Source organism: Rhinopithecus bieti, unplaced genomic scaffold (assembly GCF_001698545.2).
Source record: "Rhinopithecus bieti isolate Rb0 unplaced genomic scaffold, ASM169854v2 scaffold_13710, whole genome shotgun sequence".
In the NCBI taxonomy this organism is placed as follows: domain Eukaryota; kingdom Metazoa; phylum Chordata; class Mammalia; order Primates; family Cercopithecidae; genus Rhinopithecus; species Rhinopithecus bieti.
Genome location: NW_016807962.1, coordinates 2,206,513 through 2,225,007, shown reverse-complemented (window position 1 = coordinate 2,225,007; position 18,495 = coordinate 2,206,513). Strand labels below are relative to the sequence as shown.

Here is an 18,495-nt window from a genome sequence, read left to right as displayed (position 1 = left end):
AGAGAACAGGGAAGGCTTCTGAGAAGGAGCAGCATTTGAGCTGGACTGAGCAAGAAGCAAGAATTACACTAATGATGAGTCATTCTGACCAGGGACAGCAGCAAAGCCATGTCACAGAGAAATGTGCATTCATGATGAGTCTTGAGGAAATGGGACTTTTACTGGCAAAGAGTGGAACAAAGGGGATCTAAAAGTCACAGTGAGAGGAAAGTGTGGGCCTGTCTGCAGGATGGTGACCCCTGTGTGGCTACACCAGGGTAACGGATAAGGCTGGACGGGCCCACTGGAGCTGGATCCTGGGTGGCCTTGAAAGCCTCACAAAGGTGGTCACAATTTTAATCTAAGGCAACAGGGACCCAATGATGTTTTAAGCTTGGTAACACCTAGCAGTAGACTAACTGGCTTGAAGGAGGATATCACCAGCTGGAGATGCTGAGAACTTGAAATCCCAAATCCTTGCCAAATACCCTCCTGAGTTGGGACCAGGGACCCCCTTTTCTGCAATTTAAAAAGTCTTACTGTCATATCCAATGCTGCCACAGTTACCCAGACTTCAGCTTTGTACCTGATTTTGGTGTCACTGCCTGGGAGGAATCAAACAGATCAAATGAATTATCACTTTCCATGGGATATTTGTCACCATCTACAAAATGCAAAACACGAGAACTGTTAGTTTCACTGCTGTCAGCATTCAAGAGAGAACTGAATGAGAATACAGTCAAGCCCCTCACATTCACTAATTCATACACACACACAAGCATTCCTTCAAATCTTCACTGGGCCTCTGTCCTGCCAGGCCCACCTGTGTGGGACATCAGGGAGACAGAGTGACCAGCCCCAGTCCATTCCCTAGAAAAACTCCCAGCAGAAGAGTAAACAAGCAATTTTATTTTAGTGTGACTGAAAACACAGGCTGTTGAGGCTCAGGTGAGGGCACTATCCCCAACTTGGCTTCCCAAAGGCTAACACCTGTTTTAAAACCTTACGTGGTTTTTGTTTTCTTTTGTTTTGTTTTGTTTTGTTTTTTGATGGAGTCTTGCTCTGTCACCCAGGCTGGAGTGCAGTGGCACAATCTTGGCTCACTGCAAGCTCCACCTCCCGGGTTCACGCCATTCTCCTGCCTCAGCCTCCCAAGTAGCTGGGACTACAGGCGCCCGCCACCTCGCCCGGCTAGTTTTTGTATTTTTAGTAGAGACGGGGTTTCACCATTTTAAGACTGACTGTGACTGACCTGTGGTAAGAAGGAGGGAAAGAAATGCCAGGCAGCACAATGGGCAGGTGAGAGGCAGACAGTGGGACAAAGAGTGGAATCATCGCTCAGGGAGAAATAAGCAGTTCATAGACCCAAGGCCCAGGGGGCAGGGAAGGACAAAGCAGGATGCAAGGCCAGAACCAAGAGGACTGAGGGGCCCACTCAAGGGCTTTGGGCAAGGCAATGTCAAGCTGAGGTCTGTATTTTGTACTGGAGGAGTTTTTTTCTGTCTGGAGGCTGCCACACTAATCTAAGCCAGAGATGAGAGTAACCCACAATAGGATCTGGGGGGTGATGTATTTGCAACACTGTAAGGAGGCAAAATCAATAGATATTGTACAGACGACCTGTGCAACACGTAATAATTTGGAAAGCACTTTCACATATGAAAAGCTATTGGACTCAATAGCTCAGTGGGCAGAACACATTGTAATTCAGATTTCATGGACGAGGAAACCAAGTGGCAGAGATAGAAAATGATCTGTCCAGCATAACCCAGCATGTCAGTGGCAGAGAGCAAGCAAGCCCAGGGCTTAGGATCCCTCCATCCGAGCTCCTGCACCACTGGGCGGTGGGCTGCCACACTCCAGCACCACCTAAGGGTGTGCTACAGTTCCTAAGGCCAAAGAGCCAGGAGGTCAGCTCCACAGAGCTGGCCCCGAGAGGAATCACTCTCAGCGAAAGATATCAGCCTTTAGAACATAATTCTAAAAACAGATGCACTTAAATACAGACCTGAGAAGTCTTTTACAAAGGAAGAAATGCTGCTGCCTATAATTCTGATCTTGACTCAAGGAAATTAGAAAACTTTTCTGCTGAGGCAGCACTGTGAATTCTGAATGCTCTCCTGGATGCCTCTTGCCACGCATGCTGAGGGCTGCTTTTGGCAAATTTCAAAGGCAGGTAAAGGCTGTTTGATGGCCTCCTTGCTTCGGCTACCCAACTCTCCATCCTGGGCACCCCAAGCACAGAACTCTTCTCCCTGCTTCAATCTCCCCTAGCCCACCCCTACAAGTCCCTCAAAGCCTTAAAAAGGGTCAGGTGCAGACCCATGTTAAAAATATTAATGCCCGATGCTGATGAGGTCATGCAAAAACCACTACCTTTGTACACTTCTGATGGACAGACCATTTAGAAGGTGGAAATATGGCACCTTTCTAAACTTCTGAGATTCCCCTGGTCGGGTTTTCTCCTAAGAATATTGTTTAACAGCAAAAAGTATATTAACATTGATGTCTATTATGGCTCTAAATCAGAGACCACTTTAATAATCAACGGGGTCATGGATTGGTGACTAAGAATAGCCTGCAAACAATCATTACGAAGCCCATGTGAAAGCAGAGGGAACATGTATGATGTAATATTGGACAAAAACAAAGAAAGGACACAGAATGACACAACAACCAATTTGAAAAATATAAATTCATGCCGATATTTAATAAATGAAAAGAAATATGCAAATTTTAAAAAACGATCAATGTATAGAATCATAAACTTTTTTTCTCTGTTCACTTTTTTCATATTATTACATCATCTTTTTGGTTAAATTTTAAGATCCTTGTCAATGAGAAATCAATGAACTAATCACTACGAGTTCTAAGGCAGACTGACTAGGTACTCCTTAAGAGATTTATTTTTATTTTTTTAACTAGAGGTATCCAAGTAAAAGTAAGTGCAAACTTTAGTACAATACTTGCTTTTAAAGCATGCTGGCATTCCTCATCCCACTGGATACACACATTTACCCCATGGGTGTCAGGATGATAATCCCAGGATACCCAAGGCTCCAGAGGGTCCACTGGGTTTAGGAACAGCCCTAGAGTCAAAGCTGGAAATGGTTTCTAGTTCCAGCTCTGCTGCCTAATTGCTATACCACTTTGGGCAAGCCCCATCCACTCTCTGGGCCTTTGTTTTTCATCTCTAGAGCAAAGAGGACAGGCTGCCTGACTGCTTGGAGTCTAACCATTTACTGGTTTGCTCCACACCCTGTGGTGGGCAGGTGGCAGAGGTGTCTGCTCCTCTTTCTGGTACCCCCCAACAGCCTCTCCAGGGCTAGGCAATTAACCTGCAAGCAAATGCAAAACAGATCCACTTTTTAAACCTATCAGGATGATTTTCAGATCCTGAAAGACACTGAAAGCCAGATTAAGATGTTTAGGTTCCCTTCTAAAGGCAGTAAGAGAAACTAAAAGAAATTTCAGCATGGAAGTGATGTAGGCAGGACTAAATGGATAGGAGGGAGCAAGGCCAGAGGCACTGAGGGTGTCTGGAAGTCCAAATTCCACTTCCCTGAGAATCAAGATGCCTCAGATGGAGATTACGCCATTTTGCCAAAGGTGACGTCTAATTAATTAGCAGTCAGGTCCCCTGGCTCCCAGGGTACAGCGTGTCAGCTATCAACAGAAAGACACCTCTGTGGGGCAAAGGCATCATTCAGAAGTTCACATGTCACACACAGATGCTCAGAGCTGCATTCTCAGCAAGTGGGGAGAGGCAGGGGCAGTACCGTGTTTGTCAGGCTGAAGGGGCACTTCAGGGATGGACAGGGCTTGGATGGCCAGAGTGAGGGCTCCTTCCTGTGCCTTCTCTGCCCCCCTTGCCAGCTGTTCCTCGAGGCTGCTCTGCAGAGTGCTGCTGGTTTCAATGCTCCTTTCTAGTTGCAACCGCAGAGCCTGGATCTCCATCAGGAGGCTGTGCAGGTCCCTGAAAGGATCCTGCCCCTTCCAGCCTTCTCCCGACGCCTCTGCGGACATGTGCAAAGAGAAGCCCTGACATCTTCCACAACCAAAGGGTCAGCCATTGAAGGAACTCAATCGCGTTTTACACCCGCCACCACCATCGCCCTCCCTCTTCCTAAGAACTAGGTACAGTTTAAAATAACAACTTGACTTTAGAAACAAAAATATTGGCAGACTTAATTGCTGCTATTCCACAGGCTAAATAAGAGCTGGAAATTAATTTTCGCTTCTGGCCATAAAAGCCTAGCAAATTGCACACCAAACCCCGAAATTATGTCTAGTAGTAATAAAATCTATTTGGGCTAGAATTATAGAATGAAAGGGGATGATTTTAAGAGCCACAGTATATTAAAAAGACACAACAGCAAGAATAAGAAAAGCAAGTTGAGAAGAAAATAAAAGCTGTGAGATGACCCCTTTCTAGATCAACTTTCAATAGAGAGAAACCATCTGGAAAATTAGTTAAAAAAAACAAACAAACAAACACCTCACCACACCTCAAAATTGATTCTGAAACATTAGCAGAGAGCACTGAGGCCAACAACCATCCCCAGAGCAATCCCCAGCACATGAGAGGTGTCCATAAATGTTTGCTGAATTAATGGGCAAAAAGTAACACACACTAGCAGGACGATAATAAAAGTCATTTCCTGAGTGCCTACTATGTGTCAGGTATCATGCTAGGATGCTTTTAATAAATGGTCTCATTCAATTTTCAACACAATTCTCCACACAACAGGTGCTGAGAGACATGTTTTACAGAGGCATGTATGGGCTCAAAAGGGTGAAGTGGCCTGCTGAGGGTCAAATAGCTGGGAACAGGGGAGTGGGAACCCAGACCATGGCTGGCCTGGGTGCTGAGCCTCAGTCCTTCTATGTTTCCTGCTGTTCCTTCAAAAGAAGAGTGGGTCAAAGCGCTAACTTCAACACCCATCCATTCTACCCACGAGGCCAGAGAGGAGAGGGCTGAGCTCTACCCTCCTGTGCCTACAGCCGGCGGTCGGGTGGGTTTACAGCCCAAAGCACAGTAGCCTCAACGTGAGAAGGGCCTCGGACCAGAGCCCCCCCGGTACCTCTCAGTCTCCTGTGCTCTTCATCCAGCTTCTCATACGCCTTCAGCTCCACTCGGAGGGACTGCAAGAGCTTGTCATTCTGTGAGAGCAGCTGCTGCCTCAACTTCACCTCCTCCTGCACCCTAAGAAGGCCCCACAGGCACGAGAAGGACAGGTTAATTTTACCATAGGGTAACTTATTCGGACCCCACAGAGCAGGCCAATTCCACCCTCAGTCACAAGAGTGTGGACCAAGAAGTGACAAGCCTGGTTAAGAATTCCAGTCACAGCTGCAATTTCCAAGCGCTCCCCGTGTCCAGCCCCTTACATACGTGATCTCATGTAATCTTCACAGATACCCTAAACGGTCGGTGCTCTCTAATCCTCAGTTCAGAGATATGAGGAAACGAAACTCAAAAGGGCTGTTTCCTACCCAGGGATGCACAGCTCGGGAGGGGAGCCAGACTTAGACCCAGGACTATTTGGCGGCAAAGACGAAGATCTTGCTACCTCACTGCACCACCCTTGGTGATGACGGTAACTGAAAGAGTGGGGCATTCACGTGTGCCAACAGGAACAACTGAAATGTGGAACCAGACAGACTCAGAGGGAAACGGCAAAAGGACCATTGGTGGGATCCTTTCAAAATCGACGGCAGATCCATGTCACTCCTCTGCTCAGAATCTCCCAGTGGCTTCCCACGCCACTCAGAGTAAACCCAAAGTCCTCACACTGACTCTGCAGCCCGATGTGATTTGGCATCCTGCTAGCTCCCTCTCCCAACACACTGCCCTGCTCTGCCAGGCACAGGCCTAAGCCACTCTGCCTCAGGGCCTGCGCCTGTTCTGCCTGAAATGATCTTTCCCAGGCAGCTGCAGCACTCCTCTCCTCACTGCATTCAGCTCTCTGAGCAAACGGCATCTTTTCACAAAGGCCTTTCCTGATTCACCCTCGACAGAAAACAGCAACCCACTGCCAAGCCCTCTCCTCCTTACAGGATCTTTCTCCATATATTGCAGCCCCACCAGACATATGATGTGTTTGTGTCTACTGCCTGCCACTGTGCACTAAGGCAGAGGCCTGCATGCTGATTCCACGACTGCAGCCCAGTGCCGGGATGTGTGGTACAGCCAGCAGGTCACTGGGGAAGCACAGCTACTACCTGCTCAGCTCCTGGCCACTGTGGCGGACCTCCTGGATCAGCTGCTGGTTGTGTCTCTCCTTCTCGCTGCCTTCCTTCTGCAGCCTTTCATTTTCTTCCTTCACACTGGCATACTCCCGCTGAAGGTGCTCCAGGCTCGCGGTCTTCCTGGAGAGGGACTCTCGTAATTTGTCATTCTCCTTCTGTTTATCTGCAAACACAAAAAGGCGCCACTGAGAAGGGCCACCATTTGTTTTTTCCAACCTTATTATATAAATACAGCACTTCAAGAATACAAAAAAGAATGAGATTCGATCTGGCATTTATGATTTTGGCATTCCAATTATCTAACACACTTTGGGCAGATAAATTTGTCAACATCAAGGCTGCAGATTAAACGTCACTGGGATAAAATGGGCCTGTTTAATTTTCTATTAAGGAACAGGCCATGCAAACCTAGTTACTTTGCCTTCACAGAGCAAACAGCGGGTAGAAAGTATAGAGGAAAATGCAGGACCCAGAACTCTGAGAATGGGTGCTGGCCTGGCCGCAGGCCTTCTACCAGCCTAACACCGGAAGGCCAGCAGGGCTGTGCAGATGGCACCTTGAGGCCCATTCACTCCTCAGGCTGAGGGCAGCACCTCTCCTGAGGAATAAAATATACCCAGAGGCACAAGAGACACAGTGGTCAAAAGCAGGGGGCTGGAGGCAGAGAGGCCACATTCAAGAGCAGGTTCTCCATTTACTGACTTCATAAGCTTGAGTGTGGCTCTTCACTTCTCTACGCCTGTTTCCTTACATGTGTTATTGTGTGGATTCACTGAGCTCCCATCTATAAAGGGTTTACCACAGGGAGTCAGGAGCACTCTGGGGGCTGGAAGCTCCATAAAGATGAGTTGCCAGCAGTGCTAGTGGTGGTAACAGCTGACCTGCACCAGCACTACCTGTGCGGATGTGACATTAGGGCCTTCGCATGCATCGCCCTATTTAATCTCCAGGGCCGACTTCTGAGGCAGGCACTATTATTCTCCATTTTCCAGATAAGACACTTCCCTAAGGTCACATGGCCAGTAGGTGGCAGAGCCAGAATTCAGACTCAGGTTTTCTGACTCCATTCTTAACCACAACAAGATAATTTCTAAGCAAGCATTCATCTCCTCCCTGGAGGGCCAGACACATCATGCTGCCTACTCTTCCTGAACGGCCTAGACTCCTCATCGCTAACCCCTGGGCCTCTGTCTGCTCTCTTTCTTCCATTTAAAAGGCCCTGGCTCCTCTCAATCTTCAGCACCTTCACTAAGCCCTCCTCATCCTCTGTTCTTGAAGGCAAGCTTTTCCCGAGTCAGGATGCCTTCTCCAGGGTCCTGCAGTTCCCAGAGCCTGACTTTATCGAGGCTGAGGTTCACGCTGGCCTGCCAAGATTGTCTGGCTGCCTCTCCCATCAGACTATGAGCCCCCGAGGGAAGGGATGAAATCTCATCCATTTCTGTATCAGAGTCTACATAGCTCTGAAGTAGAACAGGAGATAGGAAATGTTTGCTAAGTGAATGAATGACTGACAGAGGCCCCAATTTCATCTCTTAAGCCAAAAGGAGCATCAATATCCTTTTAGGAAAAGTGGGATAAGCTGGCCCAAGGTCTAGCTCTACCACCTTCTAGCTCTGTGACCACAGGCTGGGCAATTCCCTAGGCCTCAGTTTCTCACCTGTCAAATAGGGCTAATGATACCTCTCCCAGAATTGTTTTTGGTAGTGAAAGATAATGTAAGTGAAAGCTCTTTGGGAGCCAAGCTCAGATAGAAGGAATTAAGAGAAGGGATCTTTATAAGAAGTACAGGATAAACTTTGCTGATAGCAGGAAATCACTAGTTGAGATTTTGGCAGTATTATATTTCCAGCCCTTCTTTCTTCCACTGTGAACTAGGATGAGAGACACATGGCTAGAGGGGGGACGAGTGACAAGCAAATAAAATAACATTTACTGAGTCCCTACTAGAGACACTGTGCTGAGAGCTTTACACCGTTCAGTTGTCACAACAGCCCTATGAGGTATTCCTGAACCTCTCTGATTCCAGTATTCTCAGCTATAAAACAGAAACACCTCACAGGGCTGCTGTGACAATTAAATGGTGTAAAGCCATCACAGAGCCACGGGATTCATGCTTAGGTTGGTCAGACTTCAATGCCTGCATTCTTTCCATGACACAGAAGGCTTTGGCGTTCCAGGCTTCCAGTGACTCCTTTAATTCTTACCTCTGGATGCTTTAATGAGCACTGCATTGAGGGCCTGGTTCTGCTTCCTCAAGAAATGAATTTCTGATGTTAGAGAACTATGAAGCTCTGAACCAGAAGCAAAAGTGTTTGTAGAACCTATAAAAACACACATAAAGACTGATTTATAAACAGTCTCCAGATCAGTATAGATGGAACTTTCTAGAAAACAGTTTTAAACAAAGAGTTAGCACAACATACAATGAAAATCCCTCCTGTTAACTATGTAAGGAATTACCAGAGGCCAAAGAGAACTGAGAGTAAGCCTGAAAGAGGGGGCAGGAGGGGCTCCCCCACATCTTACCTAAGGTAGAACAAAGCAGAAGACCTGGGCCAGGAGTAGGGTGAGTGAGTGAGAGTCTTCACCTTCACAGATATCTTTCCTGAGGTCAAAATTCATATCCAGCTGCCTGCCGGGCCTCACCACTGAGGCAGCTCTGTCACTCAGTCCACAGAGCCAAAGCCGAATTCCTCATCCTTCCAAACCTGCTCTCTCTCACCTGTTTCCTGCCTCAGGAGATGGTATCGCCATATCCCTAACCTAAGCTAGAAAGCTGGAAGCCATCCTAACCCCTCTCTCTTCCACTGCCCAATCAAGCAATCATGATGCTGCTGCTTCCTCCAAAATGCTTCCGACACTGGCCTACTCTTTTCAGTCCTAAAGTTCAGGCCTCATCACCTTGCTCTCTAACCTTGCCGCCCTGCTATTCTGCCAATGGGGTTATTATCCTAAACAAAGTCCATTTAAGTTACTCTCTACTCAAAAACATCTGATGGCCCACCATGGCAAAAGACAATTGCACAACAAAACACAAGGGCCAATTTCCCAGTCTAGATACCCCTATTTCATAGATAACATTCACATTCATGGCCACCCTCAGGAGCATGCCTACTGTGTGCAAGGTGCCTTCTCTATGTGGCAGGCAGATGCTTCCCTCCCTGTCCTCCACACTCACTGAGTCCACTTACTACACCAGAGAGCCAAAATGCCAGATTCCTGCTTTCCTAGCCACCCTGCAGTGAGGACATGGTCACGTGCCACCTCTGGCCAATGGGGCCTGACAGGAAGTCTGCTGGGGGCTTCTGGGAAAGATTTTCCACCAGGATGAAAAGAGGACAAGAGGAAGTCCCACCTTCTTCTTTCCCATGCTTTGGACACTGTCTGAGCGACTGGGATGCTTGTAACTACTGCAGTCGTCACAGATACTAACCCAAACTGCTGTCACTGAGCCATAAACCTACCTTGGAACTACCTGCCTCTGGGTTTCTTGTTACGTGAGAAAACACAAATCCCTGTTGTTACCATCAGTTGCTACTCCCATTCTGTTGTCTGCAGCTGAAAGCATCCTGGCACACAACTGAGTACCTATCCTATTCAAACTCCTTGTAGGGAAGGTACGGCATCAGTTCTCCAAGGAGCTGACAGCCCTTCCACTCAACAGCACTACCTTTTTCTCATGTTAATGATTCACCTACCACAATGTTATCTAATTGTTTTACTCACTGTGTCTCTCCCCACCATCTTCCTCCACTCTCCCCTGTGAACTCTGGTATCTTTTCAGAGACACCTGGGTTTGCACCATGGTTCTGGCTTCTTAATAGCCGCATGACCTCAGGCAAATCGCAACACTTCCCTAAGTCTCCATTAACTCAATAAAAATGATTGATGTTATTGTTACTGCTATTACCATTTGTATTACTAAAACAATTAATGATAGACTGGAGCCAAAATAGCACCAAAAAGTACTGTGAACAAGCAGGAAAAATTCTACAGAAGTCTACCACCGGCCGGGCGCGGTGGCTCAAGCCTGTAATCCCAGCACTTTGGGAGGCCGAGACGGCGGACCACTGAGGTCAGGAGAATCGAGACCATCCCTGGCTAACACGGTGAAACCCCGTCCTACTAAAGTACAAAAAACTAGGCCGGCGAGGTGGCGGGCGCCTGAGTCCCAGGCTACTCGGGAGGATGAGGCAGGAGATGGCGAAACCCGGGAGGCGGAGCTTGCAGTGAGCTGAGATCCGGCCAACTGCACTCCAGCCTGGCGACAGAGTGTGAGACTCGTCTCAACAAAAAAAAAAAAAAAAAAAAAAAAGAAGTCTACCACCACCAAAGCTAAGGTGGTAGCTTTGCAGGCAGTATTTCTTTGCAAAGAAATAATTAGGCCAAAGAACAGTTCCTGACCGGCCTAAACCTGAGCTAGCGAGGCCCACTTCTGATGCTAGGTCAGTCTTTCCTCTGAGGGTCATCACTACAGGCCTGTACAACTGGGGACAAGCTGGAAGCTCTAACACATGAGAGTCCGGTTTTTAACAATATTCCACCTCAATATCGTAAGAAGCCATACCTTTCTCAGGCCTGCTCCCCAAGGTGAACATTTCACAGCAGGGGGAGGCGGAGCCACTTTTATTCCTTTGTCTTTTCAGACGCTGTGACAACATTGTGAGAACAGCACGTCTTTCCACCAATGTAAATACTTTATGAATGCTTTTGTAAACCTTTCCGTCAGAGTGAATTACTCTCCAGAGCAATTGCCTGCTCCATTGTAGCTGGTGGCCATTTGAGCCCCCAAATAATTCTATAATTGGATTTGCCAGGGAAAATGTAAAACAGAATGAATCTAATTCAGGCATTACCAAGAGTGAATGTGAAGGGCCCAGGCGTGTATTTCTTTCCTGTGTTTGATACAACTAATAACTCAGATCAATCAATTTCCCTGAGGGTGAGGGGGGTGGATGCAGGAAGTGGGCGCAGCGAGCGAGAGGGAGGGAGGAGGGCCGGAGAGGGCGAGATGGAGCCATTCGGTTTCCCTTGAAAGCTGCAGCATGCATGGTACTCTGGAAAGATGTCCCTCCCGGCTGGTAGCTATGATGGCTAGAGAGGAATGAGACCTGGACAAGGGTCCGAGGACTCAGGCGTGCTGCTGCCATGGAGCACTATCTTTCCAGAAGTCAATTCTACCACCTCTAAAAATGGGAATGACATTAGGGTCCCTACCCATTGCAGAGCTTTGCAATGTTATACAGAATAAAATAGTAAAATAAAATTGATAATGATGACAACGGCAACCGTTTACTGAGTGAGGCACTGAGCAAGGCCCTACTCATAACATTGCCCCATTTAATCTCACAATGACCCTGTTTTATGAAACAATTAAGACTGGGAGAGATGAGTGAATTGCTCAAAGTCACAAAGCTAATAAATGGGACAGCAGGGTCCACACTCTGGCCAGTTCAACCAGACAAACTTGGGCTTTTCTGAGTGTGCCAAGCGGCTTTCAAGACGCAAGCTTTACGGAATGATGAACTCTCTCTAGAGCAGTAAGGAAAGATGTTCAAGATTTACTGCTCCATGACAAATGGACAGAATCATGGATATAGAGTATGTTACCTCTGGGGTGAAGAGAAGAATAAGAATACATGCTGCTATTTGCATTTTAAAAAACACTGTTAAGGATACAGAAGAAAAACAAGGAAAAAAGTGGAGAAGAGGGAAGGGAAAACAGGGTTAATGGGTAAAGAATGGAGGTTTTAAATTTTGAAGCACATGAATGTCTTACCTATGTGGGGGGGGGAAATATTTTTAAGTTTTTCATGGGTGATCATTCTATTCGGAGCTAACTGTGTTTATGCAGGAATATGTGTGATCTTTAGCCTGGCATGTGAAATTTACCAGATTGCTAAAATGCAATAATCTGTTATAGATGAAAAGACAATATATTGCTTTGTTTTATCTTAAAATTCCTATCTATTTCTCTCCAGCTTCCAAAGTCAAATGAGGTGCCAGTCACAATTCAGGATACCAGAGGCTGGCAGACTGCTCTAAGATAGAGAAATGAACATTTATCAAGCACCTGCTTTGTACACAGATGCTTACTCAGGCAAATGCGTCACAGTGAAGCACCCATAGACACGTACAGCCCTTTGGGAAGGTCTTTCCTTACCTTGATCAAATTCAGATCCTTGCCGTTCCAACTGTTTCCGTAGCTTATCATTTGTTTTAATAGATTCTTCTAAACGCTTTCTCAAAGTTCGAATTTCCTGTATGTGTTCCATTAGTAAGTCTACAGGAAGGAAGCCATTTTTAATTTAAAGTCTGAAACCCCAACAAATTGAATAATTTATGGATTATGCAGGGATCCTGAAATTCCAAACAGTATTGGATGTATTAAGATGGTGAGCAACTGGCAATTCTTTCCTAGGCATGGGGAGGTTGAGCTATTTCCCACAGCCCACAGACACACTTCTATAACGATTCTCTGCAGTCCTCCATGGGAAGACATTTTACGTCACATAGAAAAAATTATATTCCATACAATTTTAATGCTAACTCTAATGTAGCCTTTTATTCTTCTAAATATCAAATATTAATTTAAAATCTTCCTTATGGTGAAACTAACAGATCACTTTCAAGTCTGCTTGAATTGCCTGAGAGTTGATTAAACTACCTTCATAATGAATCCAGATATTTTTGAGACTAATTTTTTGAAAGGAATATGTTATCCATTTATCATTTACTAATTTAAGACTTAAAGCAAAACAATGCTAGTGAGAAAAGTAATAAGAAAAGTGATCTCAAGAGAACATCTTATTAGCATGAGTATAAATGTGTATGTCCTTTTGGGGCTACTTCTATCATTAGCCTTAGAAAAGCTATTTTCCAATGTCTGTTACCAAATAATTCAACTTTTAGAACTCTATTTAAAGAGACCACCAGAGATGCTGACAAGCATTTGCCAGAATGGAGGAAAAGGTTCACCTCAGCATTGGATGTAACCATAAGAACTGAAGTAACTCCAATTGTTAAATAAAAAACTGTAGAACATTCATGATGATGCAGTATTACATAGCTATTAAAATTGTTATGAAGACTATATATCATAAAAATATATTAAACTAAATCTTAGATCCAAAATTGATTATTCAACATAATCACAACTTATAGAAAAACAACAACAACAACAACATTCAGTTTCTCCCATATACTCACTCAACAATCAACACAGAAGACTTCTGTGACCAAATGTGAGGGTTTTTTTCCCCACAGACTAAGCAAACAGTTCTGCAGCAGACACCGGCCGGGTGTCTTCTAATTCGGTTGGACCTGAAGATAGTGTCAGATTCACAGGTTGAGGGCTCAGTCCCAAGACTGCCCCCCTCCCACAACTTCTGATGCCAATCGCAAGCCCCCAATTGTTTCACCCGTGCCTCTGACCAACCGACTAAAAATTTGATTCCCTCACCTGCCTCCTGGAGTTGGATTAATTTGCTAGACTGGCTCAAAAACTCAGCGAAACATTTGCTTATGTTTACTGGTTCATTATGAAGGATACTGCCAGGAAGACCAAATATATACTTCACAATATCACAGAACGCTACTTAAAAATTTCTACAGACAAGGAAAGACACAAATATGTGAAAGAAGGAAGTATATCTAAATATTAATAGCAGTTGCCTTTAGGTGGCAGATTTTAGATTTTTCAAAAATTCTATATTACATTTTAACATAATACTTAATAATACATAACATTTTAAATTTTCCAAAATAAGCATGTATTTGTTCAGCCTCTGCCACACCTCAGTTTAACAAAGAAGGAAGCACAATTCCAATCCAGGGGTAGGTTTCTAGAGTCAGTGTTTAAAGCATCATCACATTAAGTATCCAAAGGCAAAACTAATGTCTTTAATTTATCAATTAGGGTATACTCAGTATATCTTAGTAATGTTTGTTTTAAAACATTACACTAATGTTATGACCCAGTTTTAATTCCTCCAAAATGACTTTCATTTAAAAGTATCACAATGTTACAGATCTTTTCCTAATTAAATAGTAATTTTACCATGAATCGGAATGTTTATGAGATGACTTAATTCCCAGACCTTCAGCTATCTCCTGCTAATGCCAGAAGTGTGGCAAGTAATTTGGTGGAATGTCCTAACTCTCGCTGCAGCACAGCACGGAAGCACTCTGTCTGCAAAAAGCTACTGGCATCCACAGCACTGCACTTCCCCACTCCTTAAACTCCTGGCACCCACGGCACTTGTACCTCCACGCTCCTTAAACTCCTGGCGCCCACGGCACTGTACCTCCACGCTCCTTAAACTTCTGGCGCCCACAGCACTGCACCTCTGCCCTCCCTGAACTTCTGGCGCCCACGGCACTGCACCTCCATGCTCCTTAAACTTCTGGCGTCCACAGCACTGTACTTCCCAGCTCCTTAAACTTCTGGCGCCCACTGCACTGCACCTCCGTGCTCCTTAAACCTCGGCCGCCCACGGCACTGCACCTCTGCCCTCCTTAAACTTCTGGCGCCCACAGCACTGTACTTCCCGGCTCCTTAAACTTCTGGTGCCCACTTCACTGCACCTCCGTGCTCCTTAAACTTCTGGCACCCGTGGCACTGTACCTCCCCGCTCCTGCCTTGGTGTCCTGCAAATCTTCTTCCAGCATCTAGTCAGGTCGGAGTCACTCAGGAACTTTTCTGTTTGACTGCAACCTTCCTTGCTGGTTTATCCAAGTCACACACTCATGACTGTGAGAAGGGGACATAAATGCTTAGCAGCCATCGAAACATGCCATCTTCCACTGAGTCTATGGCCAGGAGACAGAATCATCACTTGGGCTTAAGGAAACATTCCCAGTTGAACTGGACACCACTTATTAATTATGCAGCCGAACTGAAGAGAAGGAAACACTATACTAGCCTTTACAAAATGGGAGAAAAATCTCTCTCTTAGAATAATGCCCTTTTGACAAATGCTAATTCTTTAAAAACGTAAATCCAATAAGCAACAACAACAAAAAAAAGTGTGTATCTCTCGCCTAGCAGGTCCAATTTATAGAATCTGTATTAAGAAAAGCCCCCAAATAAGGGAACAGCTTCATGTTCACAGATATCCCCTGCAGCCTTGTTTACAATTGTGAAATCTGGAAATGGCTTAGATGTTCAGCGACAGGGGAACAGAAGGAAAACGGCAATTCAGCCACTCAATGGACTATTCTAAAGCCACTAAAAATGATGTTATGTAACAACATGTCAGAAAGCTTATGATAGAATGGTAAGTGAGAAAAATATGAAATTATCTCTCTACACAAATCATAAATATGACAAAAGACAAAAGAAAAACTAGATGCAGAGAGCAAAAGGCTGAAGACACACCAAAAAAGATGATGGTGGGCTTACTGGGATGGCTCCAGGGAGCACTGTCCCACTTCAGGTAACCCACTAAGAGGGCATAATAAGCCCAAGGTCACAGGTCCACAGAGGAATAAGAAATAGAAGAAATGCCTAAAAGGTTCTAGATTAGAAATAGAACAAGGTTGGGGTGGTGGACAGGGTGAAGGGTGGAAAAAGAGGAGCAGGCGAGAGGGAGCAGAGGGAACTGCCTAGTGAAAACAATAGGGACCTCAAGAGTTCCAGTTTAAATCATTTGGGTTGCTGCATTGTAAACTCCACTCTCCTTCTGGTTCCTCAATCAAGTCTGCACCAAAGCCTCATGGGAGTGGTCTCTGGGGATTCTCGGAAAGTCACTGAGTTACACGCTGAATGGATACAATACAGAATGAAGTGGCACTAGGGACAGGGAAACAATTTGTGGTGTGACCTAAATTTGGGAAAGGCAGAATGCAGAGCCAGAAATGACCAAGAAAAACCAAGTACTCAGAAACTCACAAAAACTGCAGAGAGAGATACAGCCAGCAATCCAAATAAACTAGGTCTAGATGACACTGCTGGAGGACCCCAGCTGATACCTCAGTTATGCCACCAATGTGGACTTCAGGCTCTGGGTATGCCTTCTGTCTTCAAACTGGGCTCCTCTGAGTCCTGAGTGTCCTCAAGAAGCCTCAGAGGCCACCACGGGATGAAGGCACCATGCTTATCTCTTTCACACACCGCATGGGGCCGCTGTGAAAATTTTCATCTGCTAACTCAGTCCATGGTCGGAGGCAGAACAAAGGTGTTATAGACTGAATGCTTGTGTCTCCAAAATTCCTATGTTGAAGCTCTAAGTCCCAATGTAATGGTACTAGGAAGTGGGGGCTTTGGTAGATGATAGGATCATGAGGGTAGAGCCCTCACAGTGAGATCAGTGCCCTCATAAAACAGACATCAGCTCTCTCACCTTCCTTCCTCCATGTAAGGATACAACCAGAAAATGGCAGTCTGCAACCTGGAAGAAGGCCCTCACCAGAGCCCACTCATGCTGGCTGTACCCTGATCTTGGACTTCCTAGCCTTCAGAACTGTAAGAAATAAATTTCTGCTGTTTATAAATCATCCATTCTATGGCGTTCTGTTATAACAATCCAACTAGACTAAGACAAAAGGCCGGACCCAATGGGCCATGGGTTACACTAAAGGAAAACAAAGTAGATTCCCATAATCACAAATGTTATATTTATATAAAAATATCAGAACAGGGGCTAGATACTCTTGGGCAACTCAAAGGGGAAGAGTCTTTGAACCAACCCTGCCTAAGGATGACTTTGAAAGAAACAATAGGAAATTAACCAAATCTGCACTGACATACAAGTTCAGTGACACACAGCCTGCAAGAAATGGCAAGTCATATATTAAGTCGTCATTTAAAAAATAAAAATGACTTTTCCCCAATTGCCAACCCTTTCAACAACCATAGCTTTCTCCAGTGATAAATGATACTCTGAATGACCAGCATTAGCCCTAATGGGATCTCCTTTCATCAGAGAAATATTCAAATGTCACCACACTCTGCTTACTAAGGTAAGATGGCAAACTATTGTTTTAATCAGGCCATGTTTAAAATGCTTTATGAAGCTTAGCTTACCTTCAGAAAAATTGTTCACCATAACTGAAGTCTTCTCAGTCTCATTATCTTGCTTCTGGTCTTGTGAGAAGAAGGACTTTTCAGACGTTTCATAATCAGAGAGCACATGAGAAGCTGAAGGCTCAGGAGATTCAGGTAGAAGATGCTGGTAGGTTAAGTTGTCTTCCTCAATCCTTAACCATTGAGATTGAAAGATAAATCATCTCCCATGCTAAAATCCCAAGCCAGGACTATGACTTACGAATACTTAAGATTACTTTACCCTTAGTAACTTCCCCATGTTTGCAACTTCAGTCAGACCTTTTATTTCTCTACAGCAATAAGCAATGACATTCTAAAAGCAAGAAAGGCTCGGTGGGCTTGAGTTTGGAGCCAACAAGGGGAAGCAGCGGGTTGTGCCTGTCCCATAGCCTGGTTTACAGGGGAGGGACCCAAGAGGACTTGGGTCAATGGTAGCTGTTTACCAAATAACCTCTCTATACCAAGCATTTGAGATTTTAGTTGGGCCTCACAGAAACCCTTTGAGGTAGGGATTACTATCCTCATTTAGAGTGGGGGAACTGGGGCTCATCATAAACTGGCCCACTGTCTCACGGCTTGGTCAGAGGCACAGTTTAGATTTCAACCAGGCCTGCCTGGCTCCAAGGCCCCCAGAAGAATGTGAGAGCCCAGCCCAAAACCATGAGGTGGCCTATGGATTTAAAAATCTCAAAACTCTCATGGTTTCCAAGCAGGTTTCAATATCATTATTCTTGCAATCATCTGGTTATTAACCTGTATTTCCCAAGGACCACCTAAGCCATGAGAAAAAAAAAAAAAAGCTGAATGCTGTGAAAAGGCCACATGAAGCTCCATTATAAACTCCTTAACTGATGCTTTTTTTTTCTCCCACATTTTCCTATTACTTCCTGTCAGCAGCCACAGTCTCATTATTCATGAGCTAAGACAAGAGCAAAGACTCCAAAGCTGCAATGCATTCATTAACAGGTAAACACCTGATGCAACTTTGCCCAGACAGTGTGATGGATGCACAGGCTTGCTGCTGGCTTGCAGAAGTGCAGCATGGGCCAAGGGCACCCACTTAATTGGCTTAGAAGTGGCCCGTGTGAGTGCTAAACGACAGTTGAGAGAGGCAGAACAGAAGGCAAAAAACAAACCTGTCAGAAATGAAAAGGAGTGACACATTGGTTGAGCAGGCTAAAACAGGTTCTATCCCTCAATCCAACTCCTTCTGCAAG

At 45.2% G+C, this 18,495-nt stretch overlaps 1 protein-coding gene across 1 annotated transcript in view; it reads right to left on the bottom strand.

The window, feature by feature from the left end:
* The window catches only part of CDK5RAP2 (CDK5 regulatory subunit associated protein 2), a 200,627-nt gene that overhangs the window by 15,043 nt on the left and 167,089 nt on the right, over window positions 1-18,495 (bottom strand). Inside the window, 7 exon segments of the mRNA XM_017884203.1 lie at window positions 566-643; window positions 3,759-3,995; window positions 5,064-5,185; window positions 6,205-6,394; window positions 8,436-8,552; window positions 12,395-12,514; window positions 17,258-17,430. Of these exon segments, the coding sequence (XP_017739692.1) occupies window positions 566-643; window positions 3,759-3,995; window positions 5,064-5,185; window positions 6,205-6,394; window positions 8,436-8,552; window positions 12,395-12,514; window positions 17,258-17,430 (1,037 nt within the window).